The sequence below is a fragment of the Zingiber officinale genome, chromosome 4B (assembly GCF_018446385.1).
Source record: "Zingiber officinale cultivar Zhangliang chromosome 4B, Zo_v1.1, whole genome shotgun sequence".
NCBI lineage: Eukaryota > Viridiplantae > Streptophyta > Magnoliopsida > Zingiberales > Zingiberaceae > Zingiber > Zingiber officinale.
The window spans coordinates 14,477,182-14,504,776 of NC_055993.1; the positions used below are offsets into that span (position 1 = coordinate 14,477,182).

The 27,595-nt window shown below is 37.2% G+C and overlaps 1 protein-coding gene across 2 annotated transcripts; it reads left to right on the forward strand.

Annotated features, from left to right (window-relative positions):
- Window positions 1–19,207: 19,207 nt before the first annotated feature.
- Window positions 19,208–26,049, forward strand: LOC121974770 (probable RNA-dependent RNA polymerase 1). 2 transcript variants are annotated; one of them, XM_042525990.1, is made up of 5 exons: window positions 19,208–19,362; window positions 19,955–20,536; window positions 21,498–23,380; window positions 24,765–24,915; window positions 25,030–26,049. In XM_042525990.1, exons 2-5 carry the CDS (start codon window positions 20,021–20,023, stop codon window positions 25,870–25,872), a joined length of 3,393 nt encoding a protein of 1,130 aa, XP_042381924.1. In that variant the 5' UTR covers window positions 19,208–19,362; window positions 19,955–20,020; the 3' UTR covers window positions 25,873–26,049. The 2 variants fall into 2 exon arrangements, with proteins under 2 accessions (XP_042381924.1, XP_042381926.1); XM_042525992.1 differs by having other exon boundaries at window positions 19,216–19,358.
- Window positions 26,050–27,595: the final 1,546 nt, after the last annotated feature.

Consider the following 27,595-nt stretch of genomic DNA (forward strand, 5'->3'; position numbering starts at 1 on the left):
GAGTGACGTGGCTGGAATGTTGACCACATCTCCATGACTCGGATGGTGAGTTGTCTTCTGTGTTGACCAAGTCGTCAGAAGTCCTCTGGTCAACAGTACCTGTAGCTAGCGATCCGGTTGCCCTAGTCCTTGGTACCCCAATGCTCGAGGCGGGTCCCACGAATATATAAGCAGCCGAATAATAGTAGAACAACTAAGTAAATACAAGATGAGTACAATGACGTACCCTGGCCTCGGGGGGCGCTCTTGGATGGATCGGTGAGCTGGTCACGATGCTGATCGAGTCGTCGCAATCGTGCAGGGTAGATGAGTGTGAATCAGCTGAGGAGCCGGATTTAGGGGTGATGATAGGGAATCCGGTGCAGCATGGATTCAAAATGCGACACGTAGGCCGAAATATGACAGCGACACCTAGGTCGGGATATCACAGCGGCTTGCAAGCCGAACATCATCTCGACTCGGAGGTCGGAGTAGACAAACCTGAGCCCTCAAATGACGGCTTCCCGGAGGGTGACGACTACCGCTAGAGGAGGCAACGTTTATCGCTGGAGGTGACACCCTCGGGAGGCGGTGTCGGCGATTGTTGGAGGCGTTGGCGGCTACTGGAGGCAGCGGCGGGAGGCACTGTCGGCCGCTGGAGGAGGTGTCAACGCCCGCTGGAGGCGTCGACGGCTGCTTGAGGCAGCGGCGGCAGCGGCAGGAGGCACCGGCGATCGCTGGAGGAGGTGTCGACGCCCGCTGGAGGCGTCAGCGGCGGCAAGACGCACCGACGGCTGTTGGAGGAGGCAGCAGAGAGTGGAAGCAGGGGAGGGGAGCAAGGGCTCACCAACGACGATGGAGGAGGTGTGCGACCGGTGGCATCACTGGTCTCTACCTGGCGGTGGATCAGAATCCCCTATGCTTAGCAGCGGCGGCAGCCAAACCCCCCTCTCTCTCTCTCCCCTCGATCTGTGAACAATGCTCCTTGTAAACTCAAAACCCTTAATATGTAGAATGACGAAAATGCCCTCTATCTTCTCCCTTATCACCTTTGGGTCTCATGATGTCAGCTTAACCGTGATCTACCCCCTCTGGATATCTGTGGGGCCAGACCCAGGGGGCCGCTAAGGTGGTTGTTCCACCTTTTGCAACCTTTGGGCCTCATAGTATATCCGCATCAATCATAATGGAAATCAAATTATAATTTTAAAAGAAGGGCATATATTTGAGAATGTGCAATATTTCAAGGACATTCTTGCTAGATATGCAATTCAAGAAGAAATTAAACTGAAAAAGCTCAAGAATGATAAAGTGAGGGTTACTGGTGTGTAATAATGGTTTTGGTTGTTTATGGAGGTTACATGCATCCACCTCTCCTCATGGAGTGACATTCAAGATAAAAAAAACATAAAAGGAGTTCATACTTGTGTCAGGAATTTGAAAGGTGTTGGAGCAACAGCAAAATGGATTGCAAATAAATTCAAAGAAGAATACAAAAACAATACACCAAAATTGGTGGAAGAGCTAGATTGTGCTTTAAGGTCAAAATATGGAATCCATGCTCATTCTAGTAAACTGTTTAGGGCAAGGAAAATTGCAATGGAAGTAGTGTCAGGAAACTATTTAGACAGTTATGCTAATATACCAAGATACATTGCTGCAATTAAGGAATCAAACAGTGGAGCTTATGTGAAATTTAATGTGATGGCCTTGATATTTGTAATCCACATTGTGCACCTAAATTTGAAAGAATTTTCATAAGTTTTGAATCACAATTCCAAAGTTATATTAAAGAATGCAACCTTTTTATTGGAGTGGATGGTTATTTCTTAAAAGGGTCATACAAGGGTGAATTACTTACTGCAGTGGCTTTGGATGCGAACTTTGGAATTTTTCCAATTGCAAGTATTACTATTTCCTTATTATTTTACTTCAAATTTTTGAAAATTATTTTTCAGATTTATATTATTCTAATACTCCTTTTTCCTATTTATAGTGCTGGTTTGTGAGTGGAAAATGAAGATAGTTGGACATAATTTTTTTGATTGCTTACATACATGCATGCAAGATGAAAGAGCTATTACTTTCATGAGTGATAGACGAAAGGTGTTGAAAAAGACAATTAATTCAGTATTTTTAACTTTAAGACAAAGGTATTGTGCTAGGCATTTGTATGCAAACTTCAAAGCTAAATTTCTAGGTCCTAAGCTGAGGAAACTTTTTTGGATTGTCGTTAAAGCCTACACAGAACAAGACTTCAAAGATGTCATGGATGAAATGAAAAAAGTTGACCTTGTGGCATATAAGTGGTTGATGGAAACATGCAAAGAACATCCATGTACTTGGTTAAGACATGGATTTGATTTAGATGTCAAAGTTGATCAGGTTACGAATATAATAACAGAGTCCTTCAATGCATTTTTGGGAAAAATGAGAAATGCCAGTGATACCATTGTTGGCAAACCAGTTTACCAAAGGTCATGAAGAGATTCTTTACGAGGTATTAGAAAGCTTTAACTTGGCAAACGTTTACCACCGAAGAGAGGGGAGGAAGTTACTAGGCCCTCTTCTGAATTTTTATTTGAAATTTATTATGATAAAAAGTACATTGTCAATCTTAAGGACAAAACTTGTGAATGTATAGAGTGGCAAGTTTGTGGAGTGCCCTATAAACATGCGGTGTGTTGTATTACATGAGATATGTTCCGATGCAGTATGTGGATCCATACTTGACTAGGGAGGCATATTTGAGGACGTATAATGGGATGATCAATGTCGTTTATGATAAATCTAAATGGACAAAAAAAACTCTCAAATTCCTCTTTTGAAGCCTCCAACTCACAAGAGAAAAAATAAAATGTTCAAACAAGGTACATCTAGTAGGAGGGAGCCGAATGAACCTTCAAAGGGTCACAAAAGATCAATTCATGTCACTTGCAAAGTTTGTAATGAGATTGGACACAATAAAAGAACTTCAAGTAAAAGAAGTGTACAAAATATGCCAAAGAAACATATATGATTTATTTTTAGATTCTCATTTTATTGTAGTTGAGTTTTTTTTCAATTATGGTTTATTTTCTAGTTGTCCCCACCTAATGAAATAAGGCTTGATTGTTATTGTTGTTATTGTATGATTTAATTTCTCTAAAATATTGGAAGACATGAGCTCTCAAATGCCAACTATAGACAATATTAGGAGCTCTCAATCTTAAATGTAAGGTCTTTTCGGTTTAATATCACTATTCATGAGAATATGGGTTTGATGTATTTTTTTATTACTATTTCACATGCTTTTAACAATGACCTATGCTTCAGAGGTTAGGATGATGCAACTTAAGATGACGATTATTCATAAGTGGATGGTTTGGATGTTTGTTTTGTAATGGTAAAAGTTAACTAAATTTTCGCTATTTTAAAGTTGTAATGATACATTTTTCTTGTAAAAATTGAAAAACTATTGGTGTTGTTGGTGCAGGGAGTACCAAACGATCGAACTTGTGTTTTGATAATGACAAAGGGGTTAAAAGTTAAGTTATCTTGTGATCTAACAAGTGTAACTGAGTTTGCAGGAAAGTCTTAAGTGATCTTAGGCAAATGAAAAGTCCTAGTTGAGGCTAGGCAGGTGGAAAGTCCTAATTGTGGTTAGACAATGAAGTTCTGATCCGGGGACTGGATGAAGTATTGGTAGATCAAGGACTTTGGATGAAGTCCTAGAGTCAATGACTCTAGGTGAAAACCCGGGTATCACAGACACCAGGTGGAAGATTGGACGGGGCATGGATCAGATGTTCAAATGAAGTCCTGAAGCCTTGGATGCTGAGCAAAAGTTCAGACGGTCTAAAGGGCCGATCTGACAAAAGGTAATTTTCCTGAGAGGAGTAGGTGAGGACGCGTTCCTCGAAGAGGGAACAGTAGGCATCAGTCCGACCTAGAGTTTCAGCGAAATTCAAAGTCAGGATTGGATAATCCGGAGGCTGTCAAAAGTTAATTTTTATATTGTTTGCCTATTATTCTAACTTTGTTTTCAAGGAAGACTAACATTTTACAAGTTAGGATTTTACCTTGATCGGTCGACCAAATGTTGGGATTAGTCGACCGAATCCAAGTGATCAGATCAGCTTATGGCCATCCTTGACCAAGGGATCGGTCGACCGAACGTCGGGTTCAATCGATCGAACAGTGGATAAGCAGCAGAATGATCAAACTGAGTTGATCAGATCAGATAAGCCGGCGATCATCAGCAGATCGGTCGACCATACTGCAAGATCGGTCGACCAAACTGCAAGATCGGTCGATCGAATTGCAGGATTGGTCGATCGAACGAAGACTCATCCGAAACGGCAGCATCTGGACAGGAAGTCGGGCTGATTTAGGTAGAATCAGTCGACTGATCAAGGGGATCGATCGACAGATTAACGTCGAGTCAAACACTGATCCCGAGATCAGTGGATCTGGATCAAGTCCAACTCGGCTATAAAAGGAGGCCTCGACCAGCACTTTGGGACAACGAATTCGAACATCTTCTGCTCCTGTACGCTTCTCCATAGATAAGTCCACGAAGCTGTAACGCTGTTCGGACAATCGAACGCTCGCATCTCCAACCCTCTAAGTTGTCAGTATAGTTTTTCATTTATTACACTTAATCTACTCAATTGTAATTGCACTTGTCTTTGTAATTCACTGAATTGATAGTGAATTGCCTAAGTAAACATTCAGCGAGTGTAGGCCTTGGAGTAAGAGTCGTCATAGGCTCTAAACCAAGTAAAACTAAAAGTGTTAGCTTGATTTTTGATTGCTTGGTTTTCTTACTATTCAGTAGTGTTTACTTTATTTTTCGAAAAACGAACGTAAAAGCCACCAGCGTTATTCACCCCCCTATAGTGCTTTCATCCTACAATTGGTATCAAAGCGGGGATGTTCTGAATCGGTACAACTACCGTTCGAACACTCATTTTCATTGCTTTCTCGTCCGTTTTTTTGTAAAAATAAATTCTTATGTCTTTTTTTTTGTTTTTAAATTTTTGTCATACGTCAGAATTGATTTGATAACCTCTCCTGATAAATTTGTCGATTTGTCATTTTTTTAAAAAAAATTGGTACAACACCATTCGAGCTGCTTTTTCCGTCTTTTCTCTTTTATACTGCACCACTAATCCAAGACAAAGTCTTAGAACATTCATTATTTTTTGTGTGTGCAATATTTTCTATCAATGACCCATAAAAAAGGTTATAGTACCGTACACTCGCTCCTTTTCTTCGGCAAAGATTTTGGCTACTAGAAGGGTCGAATGGAGTATTATCTGAAGACCTAGGTAGAAATATGGATCATCATCCAAACGAGCTTCTTCCTACCAGTTGACGGCACTGGAGCACATGTGTCATGTGAAAAATGGGACACACACTTGATGAAAAGATCAAGGCTGATGATAAGGCGACTCGAGCCCTACAATGTGAACTAATCAAAGATGAACTGAATTGAGTTGGACCATTCAGCAGCGCAAAGGATCTCTGGCAAAAGTTGATCAAACTTCATGAAGGAACCTTCGACGGTAAGGTACAAACCTTTCCTAGGAAAATCTTATGGGCATCCATGGTAGATGTAGTGTTCGAAACCACTTACTTAATTGAGCGGATTTATTGGATTAAATTACAATTTAATTAGAATTTGAATTTATTTAATTAAGGGAATTTATTAGATTAATTATAATGTAATTAGATTTCAAATTTATTTAATTAAGGATATTTATTGGGGTAATTATAATTGTTTACTTGATTCAATTAAGAATTTATTTACATAAATAGATTTAATTAATTAAGTTAGCCTACCATTAGGAAATTTGGATTAGTTAATTATATTAAGAAAATAAAAAATACAAATATAAAAAGACTTAGTATTTATATAATTTATGTGTATAAATTATCCATCTAATCATTATATAATATAAAATGTATAATATAAATTATAAAGTATAAATAAAATTAAATAAGGAAGATATAAGATATAGAATGTGTAAAAATATAGTGCATATAAACTAATTAAGAAACTATAGTATTATAAATTATATATATCATGAATAAAATTTATATGACTAAGTAAAATATATATGAAATTATATAACCATGGATATGCGTTTCTATTTAGATTTAGTATTAAGTTTTATAAAAATAATATATAGGACTTAACATTTATAAAATTGGTAGGAATTAGAAATTGAACCAAGTCCAAAGTTCTCTCTTTTATTTAAACCCTCACCTAGAACTCCACCTTGTCTTTTTGTTTCCGCCGACCCTAAACCCTCACCTCGCCCAACTCCACCGATTCTAGAGCTCCAAGAGAAGACAACTAAAAGAGGGGTTGGCAGCTAAGATTTAAAGACATGTTCTCAACCAATGCTATTGTTTTATTTAGCTTCTATCTCTTGTGAAGTTTAGGATTTTATAGTTTGTTAGGTTTGGTTTTGTTGTGGTGTAAATTAGCCTCAATGGGTAAACGAATTTCACTTCGATGTCTTCTATTGAAATATAGGAAATTTAATTATCTTTCATTATCAATTTACAGAACCCTTTTCGGATCAAAGATGAATTTCATATGATTTTTATACCATTGACTGACAAATATAGAATTATGTTGTGACCCTATTACTTTTGGTTCTGTTGTGGTGTAAATTAACCTCAATGGGTGAATGAATTTCACTTCGGTGTCTTCTGTTTAAATGTAGAAAATTTAGTTAGCTCTCATTACCAATTTACAAAACCCTTTTTGGATCAAAGATGAATTTCATATGATTTTTATATCACTAACTGACAAATCTAGAATTATGTTGTGATCCTGCTACTTTTGGTTCTACTATGATGTAAATTAGCCTTAATGGGTGAACGGATTTCACTTTGGTGTAGAAAGGGGATTGACTATGAAGAAATGTTCTATCTAGTGCTAAGATATACATCAGTTAGAGCGGTGTTGGCTTTGGTGTCACATCACGATTTGCAGTTGAAGAAAATGGATGTGAAGTCGGCGTTTCTTCATGGAAATTTGGAGGAGCAAATTTTTATGTCACAACCTAAGGGATTTAGTCAGCCTAGACAAGAGCGGTTAGTTTGCAATTGAAGAAATCGCTCTATGGATTGAAACAATCTCCTAGACAATGGTACAAATGTTTTGATTCATACATGATTCAAAACGGATATAGGAGATGTGAATATAATTGCTGCATATATATGAAGAGTTTTGAAGATAAATCACTGATTTTTTTACTACTATACGTAGATGACATGCTCATTGTTGCGAAGAAAATGAAAGAGGTTGATAAATTGAAGAGGCTGCTGAGCAAGAAATTTGACATGAAAGATTTGGGAGAGGCCAAGAAGATTCTTGGGATGGAGATTCACAGGGATAGAGCTGCAGGGAGATTATGGTTGTCTCAATGTAGCTATATGGAGAAGGTACTGGATAGGTTTTGTTGGTGCGGGAAGCATCCTACGATCGAACCTGAGTTTTGATTATGTCAAAGGGTCCAAAGTTAAGTTGTCTTGTGATCTAACAAGATTAATTGAGCTTATAGAAAAGTCCTAAGTTATCTTAGGCAAAAGTCTTAGCTGGGGTTAGGCAGGTGGAAAATCATAGGGGGTGGTAACCCTAGGTCATGGGGGGGGGGGGGGGGGGAGCCCTAGGCGGAAAGTCTTGGTGGGTCGAGCGCTTTGGCAAAATCCTAGAGTCGGGGACTCTAGGTTGAAATCCTGGTGGTCGCGGACTGGGTGGAAGTCTGGACAGGTCGTGGAGCGAGCGTCTAGCATGAAGACCGGAAGCATCGGGCGCTGAGCAAAAGTCCAGTCGATCTGGAGTACCGGTCTGGCAACAGGTAACTTCTCCTAAGAGGAGTAGGTGAGGACGCGTTCCCCAGTGAGCGAATAATAGGCGTCCGCTCGACCTAGAATTTTCAGAAGAAATCTGAAGTCAGAATCGGACAGTACGAAGACTGTCAAAGTTATTTATTGATTGCTATGTGCTAACTCTATTTTGCAGGAAGACTAATGATTCTGTAGGTTGATGTTCGGCCTGGATCGGTCGATCGAACCTCCAAGCAAACATAGAAGAGTTCCAGCGAGTGGACCAGGTTCGACCAAGGGATCGGTCGATCGAACCTCAGGATCGGTCTACCGAACCGAGGATAAGCGGTGACATGGCCGAGTCGAGTTGATCGGACCAGATGTGCTGGGGATCGGTTGACCGAACGGTGGGATCGGTTGACCGAACGAAGAAAGCATATCCGAGCAGAAGAACCAGAAGGCGGACTGATTTAGGCGGGATCGATCAACCGATCGACGGCGGGTCAAACCTAATCCTAAGATCAGGGGATTTGGATCAGATCAAGCTCGGCTATAAAATGAGGGCTTGACCAGGTGCTTCGACAACAATTTTTGAAGAACAACTTGAGCTCTTGCACGTACTCCAAAAAACGTCTAAACGCTGCTTCGACGACGATCAAGCTAGAAGTTCTATTTCTCCAAGTCGTTGATTACAAGTTTAATTTTAAGCAATACTTGTAAGCTATATATTTGTACTTGTACTAAATTTCCGAACCAAGTAAAAGAAAGCTTGTTAGCGTTGCTTGTCTTTTCATTTTTTATTTCGCTGCATATTCTGTGTGTTTTCTGAAACGAGTGAAAAAGCAACGCGTGCTACCTATTCACCCCCATAGCACGTCTACAATCCTACAATTGGTATCAGAGCCAAATTGCTCTGAATTGGTGAAACCATCAATCGAGCAGAGGGGGTAATTCTTCTTTAAAAAATAAACTATATACCATTTTTTTCTTAAAATAGATTCTTACGTCTTTTATTTTTTCCCTCCAAAATTATTTTGAAAAAGTCATTCTCATCTTTTCACCATTAGTTAATATTATCAAAATATCAAAGTTATCAAAATCTGTAATAATAATTTTTAAATATTTTTTTTTTCAAAATTAGTGAAATATTTTATTTTCTCCCGCATTACTAGTCCAAGTCTAAGTCTGGGAACATTCGTTAGTTTTCTTATTGTGTACAAGATTTCTCCTCTTTAATGGCCTACCAAAAAGGCTTCAACACAGCTCGCCCACCTCTTTTCTCCGGTGAAGATTTCGGTTACTGGAAGAGCCAAATGGAGTACTATCTGAAGACCAAGGTAGAGATGTGGATAATCATCCAAACCGGCCTTACGCTTCCACTCGACAGCGCTAGCAAACTGGTATCATATGAAAACTCAGACATAAGTCTAATGAAGAAAGTTGAGGATGACGCCAAGACGACTCGAGCCCTACAATGCGATCTGACAAAAGAAGAGCTAAACCGGGTCGGACCCTTTAACAACGCAAAGGAGTTGTTGAATAAACTCATCGAGTTGCACGAGGACACCTCCAATACTAAGGTAAGTAAAAGAGATTTAATTTTAAATAAATTGTATAACATAAAAATGCAGGATGGCGAATCTGCGACTCAATTACACGCACGTATCCAAGACCTTCTCAACGGCTTCCACGCAATCGGTCAAAAGGTGGAGAACCGTGACGTCATAAGGTATGCACTAAACGCTTTTCCGAGGAATCCATTGTGGGCATCAATGGTAGATGCTTACAAGGTATTCAAGGATCTCTCGACAATTAGATTAGACGAATTGTTTTCAGAATTTGAGTTACACGAGCAGACTAATGCATTGCCGGATGAGAAAAGTATTGCTTTGATTGTAGGTATAAGCAGAATGAGAGAATAAAAAATTAAGCGCCAAACTGAACCTGAATCTGAAGACGAATCGGATCTTGAAGACGAAATCACCATCGAACTAGTCAAATTAGTTCGGAAAGCACTAAAGAAGAAGAAGGTGACTTAATCGAACTCGAAGACCAAGTCTGGAGTTATCTGCTACGGCTGCAACTAGAAGGTGTTGGATCGAAAGCGCTAGAGGGGGGGTGAATAATGCTCGTGGCTATTTCACTCAGTTTCGGAATCGTAAAAACGTATCGAGTAGTGGCAGCAGAAACAGAAAAGAAGAGAACAAAACAATCACACAGAGAAGACCAAGATTTACTTGGTTCGGAGCCTAGGGCGACTCCTACTCCAAAGCCCATGATCGTTGATCGCTTTCTGTGAGTAACAACTATCGCGTAAAGAGAGTACAATTATGTGTTACAGTAAGTGCAATTAATAAAAACAATTTTACCGATGATAGAATCGAAATCTCGGAGCTCTGGGTCGTCGGGGACTTGTACAGCACTTTAGTGCGTCTTTTGGAGCAGCACGTTGTAGTAGTAGCACTTAGAATTCGTTGATCTGACTGCTGCCTCGAGAGCCCCTTTTATGCACTGCTGGAGGCGCCTTAATCACCATCCAAGGCGCCTCCAAGCCTCCCGAGTCGCCCGCGTGGATCAGCACAGAACATGTCGCACCTCATCCACTCGAAAGCGCCTTCAAGCCACTCCAAGGCGCCTCCAAGTTGCGGTCTAAGGTGCCTCCAGTTCAGCCTGAGGCGCCTCCAAGCCTACTGCGCAGCTCCCTTTAGCCTTGCACCTGAGGCGCCTCCAAGCTCCATGGAGGCGCCTCGGGCATTGTTCATCTGAGGCTTAAGGTTGTTTCTTTGTTCCTGCAAAATGTGTTAGTCCCAAACACATACCCTGCAAAACAAAGTTAGCACAAAATAGTCATAAATAAAATATTGACAGTCTCCGGACTGTCCGGGTCTGACTTCGGATTTTCGACCGGAAGCCCTAGGTCGACCCGACGCCTACTGTTCCCTCTGCAGGGAAAGGAACGCGTCCTCACCTACTCCACTCAGGTGATTTACCTGTTGTCAGCATGATCCTCCAGATCGACTGGACTTTTGTTCGGTACTCGATGCTTCCGGACTTTCTGTTGGACGCCCGCTCCCCAACCCGTCCAGTCTTCCACCTGGTTCGCGACCTCAAGACTTTCCACCTAGGGTTACCACCCCCTAGGACTTTTGTCTAAAGCTCTCGACCCGCCAAGACTTTCCGCATAGGGTTACCACCCCCTATGACCTAGAGTTACCACCCCCTAAGGTTTTCCACCTGCCTAACCGCAGCTAGGACTTTTGCCTAAGTACACTTAGGACTTTCCTGCAAGCTCATTCAAACTGTTAGATCACAAAACAACTTAACTTTGAACCCTTACCATTATCAAAACTTGGGTTCGATCGTCGGATGCTTCCCGCACCAACAGAAGGGACACTACAAGCCTAACTGTCCAAATCAGAAGCAAGGAAAAAGGAAGGCGTTGAAGGCAACGTGGGGTGAGTCATCAGGAGAGTCAGACGAAGAAGAACACAAGCAAACAAGCTTCCTTGCTCTACTGGTATAAGCATACGTTGCAGAAACTGAGTCCGAGTTCGAAACCGAGAGCAAATCGGAAATCGAGTCTGAGAGAAGCCACGAATCCGTATTCGTTTCCGAAGGGCCAAATACCGCTGTAAGATCTTCTCAAGTAGATAAACTGTATAATATAATTAACTATTTAATGCGCAAATTAGCTAAGTCAAATATCCAAGTCAAGTCACTCCAAAAAGAAGTAACAGCCCTTAAGGATGTGACTAGTCCAAGCTCCTTGACCAAACATATTCAAACTAGAACTTCAACTCAGGTTCAACAACTTGAGAAAGAAAATTTTAGTATGAAAAATCAAGTCAAGGAACTAAAGGGAACATTGGAACGGTTCACCTTGGGTTCCAAGAATCTTGATCTGATTATTGGAAAGCAAAAAGTCGTATACAATCGATCTGGACTTGGATACAAGACTAAATACAAATTCAAATCATACTTATCTCTTGTCAACCGAACAAATAGAAAAATAATCCAAGCATGTGTCCTCAAATCTAACTTGATTAATCAAGTGAGACTTGGTCAATATTGGATTTCCAAGGATCAAATTCATTACCTTGATAGACCCTATCGAGGCTATGATCCAGGGGAGCCAATAGAAAGACCATCCTCATTAGATAAAATTGTTTGATGTCTTTTTTACTGCTTTCACTATACATGCTTAGATTAGGATAGATAAGGATTTAGGCTTGATTCACACTTGACTAGTTAGACCGAGAAATTTCAGAAAGGAAATTAAATATCCAATTTCTTTGAAAGGCTTTGTCTAGAAATGGTGGATGATCCTATACCCAAGAAGGTTTAGTGCCTCGTCGCAGCTTGGAAGCCAATCATTGAAATAGATATTTAATTGACTAACTGTAAAATCTTAGTCTAACTCAATTGTAAATCAATCCTTAGATTGAAATTAAAATTGAAGATTAAATTAACCATCTCACAAAACTATTAAGGTTTCCTAATTGAAAATCTAGAAAAGGGTGAGATGGTCCTAGGTTTAAAATATAAAGTAGTTACCTAAACCCAAATTAATTATACTCAATTAAATTAACTAAAAATTAATTCAATTAAACTTAGTCATTTTAATTAATAATTAATTTAAAATCATAATTAATTTTAAAATGTTAATTGTTTTCAAATTATAATTATTTTTAAATCATAACTAAATCATAATTGTTTTCAAATCATAATTAATTGTTTTCAAATCATAATTATATTCAAATTATAATTAATTTCAAAAAGTTAATTAGTTTCAAATCATAATTAATTTTAAAAGTATAATTTATTTTAATTAATTCTAAAATCCTTAATAAAAGTACATTATTTTCAAACGATTTAATTTTTAAAATCTTAATCATAATTATTTTTAAATATAGGTTAAAAAAGTTTTAAAATTGAAAATTTAATTACTCAAACATATATATTTTCAAATTCAAATTTAATTATTTTGAAACTCAAATTTAAAATATTTTTATCTTCAACATTTTAAAATCATTCAAAATTCAAACTTATATTTACTTTTAAAATCTAAATTTAACTTAAATTATTTTTGAAATATATTTCAATATCATAAATATTTTTCAAAGTTAAAGATAAAATCAACCTAACTTAACTCCGTCTCACACACACTCATAAGCTAAACATGCTTGATAACATAGAATGAGTGAGATGGAAAATTAAGAAAATAAATAATAACTCTTATGTTTTTAATTTACATGTTTGGACTCTAGGACCCTGAAACATTTTTGGCATTAATTAAGGGGGAGTGAAAGGAAGGTTAAGACATTAATTTTTATTTTGTTAAACATTGATTTTAAAAGTTAAACTTTTCAAAAGTTCAAAATATTTCAGAAAGAAGAAGTTTAATTTTTTTTTGAAAATAAAAATAAATTATTTTTAAAAAGACAGAAACTAAGTATGAGATAAAGTATTTTTCAAAGAAATCATTTACGTAGCTAAGTATTTTTATCAAAATATTTTTAAAGCTAAGTGTTTATCAAAATCTTTTTAAAAGCTAAGTTGTTATCAAAATTCTTTTAAGCTAAGTACTTAACTAACCTTTTATCAATTTTTTTTAAGCTAAATACTTAATTAAGTTTTTATCAAAATCCTTTTTAAGCTAACTAAGCTTTTATCAAAATCTTTTTAAAGATAATTTTTTTTTATCAAAATATTTTTAAAACTAAAGTTTTTATCAAAATATTCTTAAAGCTAAGTTTTTATCAAAATATTTTAAAGTTAAGTTTTTATTAGAATATTTTTAAAGCTAAAGTATTTTTATCAAAGCTTTTAATCTAAGTATTCAACTAAGTTTTTATCAACTTCTTTTGAAAGCTAACTACTTGATAAAATAATTATTTTCAAAGCTAAAATTTAGCTAAGTTTTTTTTTTGGAAAAAGCTAAGATCGTTTCAAAACTTAAGATTAGCAAGTTTTCTTTCAGCTAAGTAATTTTCCAAGCTTAAATTTACCTAAGTCTTTGTTAAAATAGCTAAGTATTTTTAAAGCATTTCTAATTTAGTTAAGTGTTTACAAAGCAATTATTTTCACAAGCTAAGTTTAGCTAAGTTTTTTTTTTTTAAAAAAAAAGGCTAAGTCATTTTCAACTCTTAAAAATTAGCTAAGTTTCTTTTTGCTACCCTTCAGGGGAGTTTAAAATTAAACAAAGTAAAGAAAATTTTGTCAAACAACCTTCTCTCCTTTTTGATATATGTCGAAGGGGGAGAGAAAAGTTAAGAGTTAAACATAATTTTTATGAAAAGGGAGCATAAGAGAGTTTTTTACAAATTATTGTATTTATGTTCATGCTTAAATTCCTTTATTTATTGTTATATTTTATTTAACTTTGAACTGTATTGTCATAATCAAAAAGGGAGAGATTGTTGGTGCGGGAAGCATCTGATGATCGAACCTGAGTTTTAATTATGTCAAAGGGTTCAAAGTTAAGTTGTCTTGTGATATAACAAGATTCATTGATCTTGTAGGAAAGTCCTAAGTTGTCTTAGGCAAAAGTCCTAGCTGTGGTTGGGCAAGTGAAAAACCCTAGGGGGTGGTAACCTTAGGTCCTGGGGGTGGTAACCCTAGACAGAAAGTCTTAGTGGGTCAAGCGCTTCAAGCGAAATCCTAGAATCAGGGACTCTAGGTTGAAATCCTGGTGGTCACGGACCAGGTGGAAGTCTGGGCGGGTCGTGGAGTAGACGTTCAGCATGAAGACCGGAAGCATCGGGCGCTGAGCAAAAGTCTAGTCGGTCTGGAGAACCGGTCTGACAACAGGTAACTTCTTCTGAGAGGAATAGGTGAGGACGCGTTCCCCTGTGAGGGAACAGTAGGCGTCGGCTCGACCTAGGGTTTCTGGAGAAAATCCGAAATCAGAATCGGATAGTCCGATGGTTGTCAAAATTATTTATTGAATGCTATATGCTAACTTTGTTTAGCAGGAAGACTAATGATTCTGCAGGTTGATGTTCGGCCTGGATTGGTCGACCGAACCTGGGGATCGGTAGACTGAACCTTCAAGCAAACAGAGCAGATTTCCAACGAGTGGATCGAGTTCGACTGAGGAATCGGTCGACTGAACCTTGGGAATGGTTGACCGAATCAGGGAAAAGCGGTGATGTGACCGAGCCGAGTTGATCGGACCAGATGTGCTGGGGACCGGTCGACTGAACGATGGGATCAGTCTATCGAACTAAGAAAGTATATCCGAGCAGAAGAACCAGAAGGCAGACCGATTTAGGTGGGATTGGTCGACCGATCGACGACTGGTCAAACCTGATCCCGAGATCAGGGGATCTGTATCAGATCAAACTCGACTATAAAAGGAGGGCTTGACCAGGTGCTTCGACAATAATTCTTGAAGAACAACTTGAGCTCTTGCGCGCACTCTGAAAAACGTCTAAACGTTGCTTCGACGATGATCAAACTAGAAGTTCTATTTCTCCAAGTTGTTGGTAACAAGTTTAATTTTGAGAAATACTTGTAAGTTGCATATTTGTACTTGTACTCAATTTCTGAATCTATAGTGATTGCCCAACGAAAGCGATTAACGATCGCGTGCCTTGGAGTAGGAGTCGCCACAGGCTCCGAACCAAGTAAAAGAAAGCTTGTTAGCGTTACTTGTCCTTTCATTCTTTATTCCATTGTGTATTCTGTGTGTTTTTCGAAACGAGTGAAAAAGCAACACGTGTTATTCACCCCCCCCCCCCTCTAGCACGTCTACGATTCTACAGGTTTAACATGAAGAATGCAAAGTCGGTGAGCACACCCCTAGCGCATCACTTCAAGTTATCCAGTACACAGTGTCCAAAGACGGATGACGAGATCCAAGAGACGTTCAAGGTTTCTTATGCTAGTGCAGTTGGTTGTCTGATGTATGCCATGGTTTGTACGAGACCAGATTTGGCGCAAGCAGTTAGTATGGTAAGTAAGTTTCTCTCAAATCCTGGTCGACCGCATTGGGATGCAGTGAAGTGGTTTTTCAGATACTTGAGAAGTTCAACTGATTATGACATCATGTTCAGTTGACAACCGAAAAATCTTTTAGTTGCTGGGTACGTAGATGCTAACTATGCAGAAGATTTAGATAATAGGTCTACTACAGAATACGTGTTCACTGTGGTAGGAGGACCTATTTGTTCGAAATCTATGATTCGATCTATTGTTGCATTGTCTACTACGGAGTCGGAGTACATGGCAATAATTGAAGTAGCGAAGAAAGCTTTATAGCTTATAAGGTTGGTCGGAGAACTGGGTGTTTAGCAAGGTGGAGTCAAGTTGTTATGTGATAGTTAGAGTGCTATCTATTTGGTAAAGAATCAAATATATCATGCGAGAACCAAGCACATTGATGTGAGGTTTTACAAGATCAGAGAGTTGATTGCTTCCGGGGAAATTCAACTTGAGAAGGTTCACACTGTAGACAATGCTGCAGACATGCTGACACTGAGAAATTCAAGCATTTGATCTTAATCCATATCTCTAAATGCTAGAGGAAGGAAGCCCAGACTCAGAGATCCAGGTGGAGCTTTATTCAGATACTCATGTTCTTCGAAGGGGTGAATATTCGCCAAAGTGGAGATTGTTGATGGATGTCTCATATTTAGATGGGGTCAATGCGATGGATGTTATGGAAGAACAATCTGTTAAGATTTTTCATAATAAAATCTGTTACGATTTTATGTAACAGAATTCTATTACGATTTTTCATAACAGAATTCTATTGCAATTTTTCATAACAAAATTCTATTATAATTTTATCGGTCTGGGGTTTATGCATTATTTATACGGATCATTGTAAACCTATTGTACAATAACCATCACAAAAATCATGTAATATGATTCTCTTGTGTAGAGAGAATTTTAATAAAGTTTCAGCCGTTTTTGTGGAGTAGGCACGTCGTCAAATCACGGTAACTCTTCTTCTTTCTCTTCTTCTTCTTCTTTATCGTGTTTGTTCTCCTATTGTACATCTTTGTCTTGTTGCTCCGGGCGATCTCTTTTCTCTCTTCCTCTTCTTCCGCGTTTTAGAGGTTGAGAAGTGTTGTCCTCTCTTTGCGCAACACTCTTTGATCCTTTTAGCTGAGTTCTAATATTTCAATGTGAAGGATCTTCGCACAACTTGTTTGATACCTTTCAAGCAAATTCAACCTGAGAACTCTGTATCTTTTCAACTTCTTTATTTTGATGCAAAGGAGCTCCATTCTTCTGTCTTGCTTGTTTCAACTTCAACCAAAGAATTTTGAATAACAGACTATTCTCTTTGAATGCTTATACTAATCTTATATCATCAGCTACATATTAAAGGAAAAAGGGAAGATACAACAGCTATAGAAAGTAGTCTCATTCACTTGGATTGTCCTTGTTGATGACTACATAGGTCTAATCACTCAAGTCCATTTGGTTGACAGCTGATGCTTTCTATCTACCAACAATTAATTGGCATGCAGTAGTTACTTTCATGTTATACTTTCGTGAATCCCTGATATTAATCAATAATATCTGAACTGTCAGCAGCAAGTAGCTACAGAGCTTATAAAATTGAGTTGGATGAAAATAGCACTTGTATTTCTTTCAACCAACAGTATCGTCCATGTCGTCTGTATAATTACACTTTATTTGACTGAACAACCAGTGAAATATTTTGTTTTTCCACCGGAGGAATATCTTTATCTTGTCTAACAAGATAATGCACACAAATACCACTGAACTCATGCAAGCACAAATGGCTGAACCTATGGAGTATGCCCCTGCAACAACTATGGCACTTGATCACTTATATGTGCCCTCGTAATGATTTTTTTTCTTGATCCGTGGATGAATTTGTAATTCATTCTTAGCTAATTCTACACTTGGTGAATGGCGAATGATGCCTTGACTATGCTATTCGTTTCTCCATCGATTTATTTTTAATAAACAAAGTATTAGAGTTGATTATTAGGTATTACGAGAGATGAGAGTACTGCTAACTTCACTTGTGAAGTTGGGTGTTTTTTTTTTCTCCTGAGGTACAATGACATTTTAGTTTTTCTAATTCGCTTGCTGAGTAAATTTGAAATACAACTTATGCACGATTAGAGATTGATCTTTAGAACCACCATTGTATCCCATACTGAACCACCATTCTTGTGCTGGAGACAATTGTACAAGAACTCTGAGGTAAGGGTTTTGCTTTATTTAGTCTTGGGGCAGTCGTGAAGTTGCCAAGAAATTCATTGCATGTGTGGAGGGAAACTTAAGCACCAAGAAAACAAGGACAAAGATGGGGCCACGATCAGAATTATTTTTGATTAGAAAATATCGAGCAAAAGATTCGCCATTGACTGAGTACGACAAGGCTCACCAATCATACAGCACATTAGTGCACAAATGTTTATATATATAAAACAACAGAGGAATCAATGCCATCCTCAAACTTTAGCTTTGTTCTCACCTAAATGAATTGTGATTCTTTGACGTTCTGAAGAAGTTTGTTTATCTAACTTATTACATCATTTATGAAGGCACACTTGGATTTATAAATTGACCAAAAAATTTATTGTAAAAGGATATACTCAATTTACTATTATTTTTATTCTACATTCTTACCTTTTAATTATTTCCCTCTATTTTTGTCTGATACATATAATTTTTTTTCTCTTTCCTCTCTTGTATACATGCAACTTCTCTTCTTGTTTCTCTCCTTTCTTTTTTTTTCTCTATATTTTGGATGCATGTATAACATGAATTTAATATAATTTACTCATGGAGGTTAGAATTTAGTTAATTTTTTTTGATAAAATTTAAACATCTTAGTCGAAATATGTAATGAATGATATTATTGGACTTCTTACAATCCCAAAAATTTATAAAATTTAAAATGGATCTAATAAAATCTGTTTAGGTTCATCAATAAATTTTAGTTAAGAAAAAGATTGTACTCATTTAAATTTAAATTTTCTCGATGGATGAAAATTAAGAAAAGGATCGTCCATCTTTAACATTAGTTGGGTCGGTAAACGTCTAAACATCTTAATTATAAAAAAAAATGATGAAAATTAAATGAAGTGCCGCAATTTATGGTAAAATTAAAAAGTGGTGAAAAATTTTAAAAAATATATATCAAAGGATGGTCGTTTTATAATTATGGTAAAAGAGGTCACAATTTATTTTTTTCTTTTTAAAAAACAAGTGTCGTCCTTTTATCCAATTAAAGACGAATAGGCCGGATAGCTCACCGGGTCTGTCTGCCACTGGTCCGATTTGAACCGTCGACAAAGTGGCTGTGTGGATCGCTCTGACGCTTCGACTTTAAGTGCTTTATTATTGACTTCAATTGACTTAGTAAATGATTTATTTATTTTTTATTTTCTAAACTCTTTATTTCTCGTCAGGAAAAATAATGACAGAAGGTTTTTAAAATCCCTCCCCTTCCTGCTCTTTTCGACTTCCTTGGCTGCAGTGCTCAGAGATTCGGGGAGGGCTTCGATCGCGATTCTTCAATTGGCCGCTCGTTCCTGAAGGAGTCGGAGAAGGGGGCGGTAGGTACGTTCTACCGGAACCGTCTTTTGTTTGCTTCGACCAAGTGTGTTTCTTAGTTCATTTCAGTGTTCGAGCGTTATTTTATTTTTCTTGTTCACTGGGGTGTAGATGATTGTGTTTGATTGTGTTCCTGGGTTCTTAACTTTGTTGGTCTGCCTTGGTTAAGTTGGTAGGTCGTTTTTTTTTTTTCAAAGATTGAAAAATGTTCGCAAGATTTTGAAGCTTTTTTACTTTCACTTTGCTCTGCCATCCTGTTTTTTTTTTTAACCTGTGAATCAATCATTGTTTTAAATTTTGATCTCGCCGTCTCAATCCGTGTCTTCCTGGGAAAATGATTCCATCTACTAAGCATTTTGATTTGGTTTTCCCTTTTTTGTAACTTTAAGTTGTTTGTGTTTTCTTGGTTTTGCTATTCCTTATAGCCTTCCTACTTAGTCTCTTTATGTCGATGCTAAGTGAATTTTCTTTGGCGTTTTCATGGTCTTGCATTTTATACTGTATTTGCTTGTAATTGGTGATTTCTTACTTGTTCTTTTATTACTACTAATCCAGAATATTTCTTGTTTGATTTAGATAGATTCCTTGCTTTGTATAGGTTGAATACTCAAGATTTCGATGACTGGAAAATAAGACCTGCCTGCATCTTAGTCTTTTCCCAATAATGAGTTCTAAGACTTTTAGGATTTCTGGGTTCCCTCGTTGTGTCACTGCCAGTGAGGTAACAACTTTTCTGGAGAAGTATACATTCGCTGAATCTATTGTTGCACTAAAGCTAAGACCATCAAAGAACTCAAGAGCATTTGCAATAGTCCAGTTCTCCAAAAATGAGGACGCTAGAGATTTAATTTTGATGATTCAGCAACGTAAACTATACTATAATGGTTCATACCTAACTCTTCACAATGTGGAGCATGACATTATACCAAAACCAAGGAAGTCAATGTTTGTTCTAAAAAACGTAAAGCTATATCTTGGCTGCCCACTTTCACCAGAAAGATTATCTGTTCTTTGGAGTGTGGAGGAAGTTGATGTTAAGTTTGGTTTTGAGATGAGGAAAATAGACTTTTATCTGTCCTATGGAAGTTGTTCATATAAACTTGAACTTGCTTATGACAGCATATGGGAAATCCAATTACATCGCTCATATTCTCAGCGTTCCCAATTTCTGGTGTTCCAGGTTTGCTCCAGTTTAGAGTGCATAATTTTTTTTCCCTTTAATTCTTTCTTTTTTAATAATTATGATGCTTGTGCATGAGTTTGTATATATACTAGCATGAGTTTATATATGCTTTATGTTAGTTATCATTGTGAGACAATCATCTATGTATATTTATCATGAATAAAATTATCTAATGTCAATGTGCTCATCGTCTATGCAAATTTATGAACGTTGTTGTAGAATTTGTTTTTTGTGATAGTTGTTTATTGTCAAGTCAACTCCATATGATACAATAAGTGATAAAAGAGGAGTAGAAATAAATAAAAATGGAAAGGGGGATGGACGGAGGTATAGAAAACCAGAGAAAAGATATACCCTGAAGAAGATCATAATCTAACAAAAAGAAACAACCCATGTCTATATTTCATTCAAAAGCCATTGTTCTCTTCTGATATTTAAATACAAATATTTATATTGTGACAACGCCCAAATATTTGTTGCATCACTATGACTTGAGGTTTCGGGATATTGTTATTCGCTGTCAAGTTTTATCACAAATGCTCTGCCTTTTTCATTTAGGTATGGCATAAGATAAGATTGGTTGCATAAATTCTCATAAGTGTAGATTTATTGTTAAATCTATTACATCATGTGTGTATGTAATGAATAAATGATTATGCATATGATCAATTTAGTCTTGATTGTAGAATCTTAAAATCAAAGGATTGATTCTATTGTTTGAATTGACATACCACTTCCACTTCTGTGTAGGAAAGTGTCTGAGTACCATAGTTCCACCATTCTTCTAGTCTGTCATTGGGAGGAAATCCTCATTATTTCGTCTGCTAAATGTTAATTAGATTAATGATTTGATGACCATATAGCCATCCTCTATTTGTGAAGTGTTTATTTATTTATTTTGTCTAAGTAGTATTGTTGTTTCTTAAGTATCCTCTTTTTGATCCAATTATACCTTTAGGTGGTAGCTGCTCCTAAACTTTATAAAGAATCATCACAAAATGCACAATCTATATATGGAGATCCTATTTATAATTATTTCAAGGATGTTCCAGATGATCAGTGGGTCAGAACAATAGATTTTTCTCCATCCAGTAGCATTGGACAATCTTGTGCATTGTGTTTAGAGCTACCTTACAGATATGATCTTCCTGATATTCACAAATACTTCTTTCATTATAAAGAAGTTGATAGTCGCTATGCTGTGGAGAATGGTTTTTCTTATTCGAGAAATTTGGATCTAGTCCCTATTGTAGAACCTCCCTCTGGCATTGAGGTTTCTTATGAGATTCTCTTCAAGATAAATTACATGGTTCAGAATGGGATTCTTATTGGACAAACACTTGATCGAGAATTCTACAATCTGGTATGTCCATGTCCTTCACGACCTAATGCATATATTGAACGAGCCTTGGAAATGATGTCTGTTATGGATTACTCCTGTTTTGCTCCTGCAAAGTGGTTAATTGAGCAATATGCAAAATTTTCCAGATCAAAGCACATAAATTCGCCAACAATTTCCTTAGATTCAGATTCTGGCTTGGTATATGTTCATAGGGTGCAGGTGACCCCTTCTAAAGTGTTCTTCTATGGACCTGAGATTAATGTGTCCAATCGTGTTTTACGCCATTATGATGGGGTAGTTGATGATTTCTTGAGAATTTCTTTTGTTGATGAGGATCGTGAAAAGATGCATTCAAATCATATATTAGCACGAGCTGTGTCTGTTGGTTCTGAAAGGCGTACTGCACTCTACTGGAGAATACTCTCAATACTGAAAAATGGTATCACTATTGGTAGTAAGAAGTTTGAATTTCTTGCATTCTCATCCAGTCAGCTAAGGGATAATTCTGCGTGGATGTTTGCCTCAAGCAATATGTTTTGTGCGGGTAGCATAAGAGAATGGATGGGTGATTTTAGAAGGATTAGAAATGTTGCTAAGTATGCTGCTAGACTTGGACAATCGTTCAGTTCCTCCACTGAAACTTTGTCAGTTGAGAGCCACGAATTCCAGCTTATTCCTGATATAGAACAGTCAGGTTATGTGTTCTCAGATGGTATTGGAAAAATATCTGCTGAATTTGCTAAGAAAGTGGCAGCTAAGTGTAGGTTGAAAGGTTCAGTTCCATCAGCCTTCCAAATTAGGTATGCTGGTTATAAAGGTGTTGTGGCTGTTGATCCAACATCATCAGTGAAGCTATCCTTGCGCAAAAGCATGTCCAAATTTGAGTCTAAGAACACAAAACTTGATGTCCTTGCATACAGCAAGTACCAACCATGTTTCCTCAATCGTCAATTGATTACTCTTCTTTCAACTTTAGGAATTATTGATTGTATCTTTGAAAAGAAAATTGAGGAAGCTGTCTATGATTTGGATATCATTTTAACTGACCCAGAAAGGGCACTGGAGGCTGTTCAACTTATGCATCCAGGTGAAACGGCCAACATGCTGAGAGAACTACTATTGTGTGGCTATAAGCCTGATGCTGAACCATTCGTTTCAATGCTTCTTCAGGCATTTAGGGCTTCAAGGCTACTGGAACTTAGAACTAAGGCAAGGATCTTTGTTCCAAAAGGAAGAGCAATGATTGGATGTTTAGATGAAAGTCGAAGTTTAAAATATGGGCAGGTCTTTGTTCAAGTTTCTTGCTTTGAAAACTCAAGGTTCCATAATAATGGTCTCTTCTTTAACAGAGAACATCCTGCTGTTGTACTAGAGGGAAAAATAATTGTAGCAAAAAATCCATGTCTTCATCCTGGTGATGTTCGTATCCTTGAAGCTGTCAATGTTCCCCATCTCCACCATATGGTTGATTGTGTTGTTTTTCCACAAAAAGGGAAAAGGTGAGGTATGCTAAACATTCTTACTAATACTAATTAAAAGAAATCTTCGTATTCTTAAAAATTTAACACACATATAGAATTTTGCCTTTAAAAAAAAATAATTAGGCACTCCACAATTTGTTAATTAGAAACAAAAACACAAAGGAGAATCATCTAAAAAAAGAATTCGCTAAAAAGGAAAACAAAAAAGGGAAATAAATAAATTTTTATTAGAGAAATAAATCAATATTCTAAAATTAAAGTGATTTGTAAATTATTCTTTAATGCTAAATATTCCAATACTTCAAGTTGAGTGTGAATGTTTTGTCATTCCTTCCTTGTTTACCTTGTCTTCAAATATTGGCTTGTGAAGTCTCTTTGTTAAGACATCAACGGTTTGTTCCTTGGTTCGATTGAATGTTATGCGGACATGAGGGTCATCAGAGATCTTTAATTCTTCTAGTAGTCTTTGAGTCATATTTCCTCACGAATTTCATATGAAAGTGCTTGAAATTCTGTTGCTACACTGTTTCGAGCCACTACCAATTGTTGTTTATTTCTCCAAGTCACTAAGTTACCTAAAATATATGTGCAATATCTTTAAGTTGATCTTCTATTCATAGGACTTGTTTCAAGTAACCTCAACCAAAGAATTTTGAATAACAGACTATTTTCTCCTTGAATACTAATTACAACCCCACAACATCAGCTACATATTAAAGGAAAAAAGGAAGATACAACAGCTATAGAAAGCAGTCTCATTTACTTGGAGTGTCCTTGTTGATGAGTTATAAAATTATGATTTACATGTTGGCAATGTCAGATTTATATACTACATAGGTCTAAACACTCGAGTCCATTTGGTTGACAGCTGATGCTTTCTATTTACCAACAATTAATTGACATGCAGTAGTTACTTTCATGTTATACTGTCGTGAATCCCTGATATTAATAAATAGCATTTGGTTGTCAGCAGCAAGTGGCTACGGAGCTTATAAAATTGCGTTGGTTGAAAATAGTATTTGTATTTCTTTGAACCAACAATATCGTCCATGTGGTCTTTATAATTACACTTTATTTGACTGAAAAACCAGTGAAAATATTTTGTTTTTCCACTGGAGGAATGTCTTGATCTTGTCTGACAAGATAATGCACACAAATACCACTGAAAAACCAAAAGTGAACAATTTAAGATCAGTATATGCACTTATTCTAGTTTTCATAATATTTCAAGGTCATTGATTTCTCTAGCTTCTTCAAATTGCAGATTAACTTGCTGCTTCTTGACTCATTTTTCAAATTTTGAACTAATGGTTTCATCTTCCAAATTTGCATGACCTGTTTATCATTTGCTTAATTCACTAAACATTAGCTTGTCCATGTCATTGGCACAAACATTGTCTAGACCCCATCCAAATGAGTGCTCAGGAAGTGACTTGGATGGAGATATCTACTTCGTTAGTTGGGACCCTGTACTCATGCCAGCACGAATGGCTGAACCTATGGAGTATGCCCCTGCACCAACTATGGAACTTGATCATGATGTTACAATTGAGGTGTCAACTACTCTTCTTACTTGGATGCTCTTTTGCAAGGCTTGCACTCATCCGTCTGTAGCTTACTCTTAACTATTTGCTAATACACGTATAAAATGAATTTATGTTGTGTAGGAGGTGATGGAGTATTTCACAAATTACATTGTCAATGACAGCTTGGGGATCATTGCCAATGCTCACACGGTCTTTGCTGACAAGTCAAAATTAAAGGCAGAGTGCCATGAATGCTTAAAGCTTGCAAAACTTTTCTCCATTGCTGTTGACTTTCCCAAGACTGGAGTTCCTGCTGAAATCCCTCCTACGCTGCAAGTTAAGGAGTATCCTGATTTCATGGAAAAGCAAGACAGAGTTACCTATGAATCAAAGGGAATAATTGGGAAGCTGTACAGGGCAATCAAAGAACACAAACCAGATTGTGTTCAGATAAAGACCTTCACCAAGCAGGTTGCTGTACAATCGTACGATGCTGACATGGAAGTTGATGGTTTTGAGGAGCACCTTAATGATGCTTTCTTCTTCAAGGGGGAATACGATTTCAAGCTGGGGAATCTCATGGACCACTATGGCATAAAGACTGAGGCTGAGATAATAAGTGGGAATATAATGAAAATGTCCAAGATCTTCACTAAGAACAGGGATGCCGAGGCGATTGGAAGAGCAGTTAAGGTACTAAGAAAAGAGGCCAGGTCATGGTTTAAGGATAAGCATAGTGATCACGAGCACGACGAAAATGAGGAAAATGCCAAAGCCTCAGCTTGGTACTATGTCACCTATCATCATAGTTACTGGGGATGCTACAATGAGGGTTTGAAGAGGCCACACTTCTTGAGTTTCCCATGGTGTGTCTATGATAAATTGACTCAAATCAAACAGAAGAAAATAAGGCAGAGGAAGACGGCATCTCAGCTATCCTTACTGCAGAATAGAATGCGCGGACTTCAGATTGGACTCAGATAACTAAGCTAGTTATGCATAGTTAATAGAGGCTTGTGTATAAGGTAGTTGGACATTCAACGTGACTGCTAATTGATCCTTGGCTTGTCCTATTAAGACTTAGTAGTTGTGTGTGTGTGTGTATAGGTATGTACTCTGTTGTTTATAGTTGATAATTATGTTTGCCTCTTTGCTATTTAATGGTTTGCTCTTCTCTCTGATATTGTTTCCTAGTCTCTCTCTGCCTTTTAAATTTTACTTATATAGTTATAGTAGCATGTTACTTGTATAGTTATAGTAGCATCTGCGAACCGATTGTGTTGATCAATATATTTTAGTGATTTTTCCCAATAGTGATTCTTACCGTCCCCGATTGTGTATAGGTCTTTTCCTTAACTTAAATCTGTGATCATAAAGTTACACGACAATAACTTTATCATTATATCGCCTAACCAAATATGAATTAGACTTAACGAAGTGATAATGAGAGAGGTATTTGTGCTTCTAGAATCAAATATCAATGAGCAAGTGCTATGAAAATAACAAGAGAGCAACTTAGAATGATATATAATTATGAAAACAATTAAATAAAATAAAAAAAGTGCTTGATATCCTGCTTGACGTGTACAGTCACGCACTGTGTACGTCGCGCAAGATATCAATATTATATATATATATATATATATATATAGTCTTATGGTAAGACAAAATAAAAGAGGTTCTTTCTCATCATCATTCAATATCATTTAAAGATTTTCTCAACTCTCTTACAAGTATATTTTCTTCTCTCTTGCAACATCATAAGACTAAACCACGCAATCCCCTGAGAGATTACCCACTGTGATAAATTTTGTTGCACTACAAGTCCTAAACAAGCATTGCTTCAAACCACACAAATCATACCCTGTTCAACAATATTTTGTATGGTTATATTTGATTTAAGCTAAGTATTATATCAAATACTAAGTTAACTAAACAAGAAAAATTTTATTTTACAATGCTACATGATACGGGTTATGATAGGCTTGTCTGATAAATAATGTAGAAGTCATGGGTAAGTGGATAAGTAATAAGATATAAGATGACCAAATGAAGACTTTCTGTAAGTGCTCGGTCGAGTGAGGCACTTAGCCTTATATACCTTTTAGTATATTCCTAGCCGAGTTAAGGCCGAGTAAATACTCATGTGCTTATATACGCTCGGCCAAGCAAAGTCCGACCAAGCATAATGGTACTTAGCCTTATACAATTTTCAGTAGATTATCAGCCAAGTGAAGGCCGAACGAGCACCAATGTACTTATATATGCTCAGCCGAACTAAGCCCGACCGAACTCAGAGGCGCTTAGCCTTATACAGCTTTCAGCATATTATCAGCCAAGTGAAGGCCGAGCCACTCGGCCGAGCAAAGCCTGACCGAGCTCAAAGGCACTTAGCCTTATACAACTTTCAATATATTATCGGTCAAGTGAAGGCTGAGCGAGCACCAAATGTGCTTATATACGCTCGGTTAGGCAAAAGCCCGACTGGGCATAAAGATATTCTCAACAGAAGGTATTCTTAGTATATATGTAGCCAACTTGAATGGCCGGCCGAGGCATGCTCAACAGAATATATTCTTAGTATATATGCGGCCGGTTTGAATGACCAGCAGAGACATGCTCAGTAGAAGGTATTCTTAGTATATATGCGGTCGGCTTGAATGACCAATCGAGACATGCTCAACAGAAGATATTCTTAATATATATG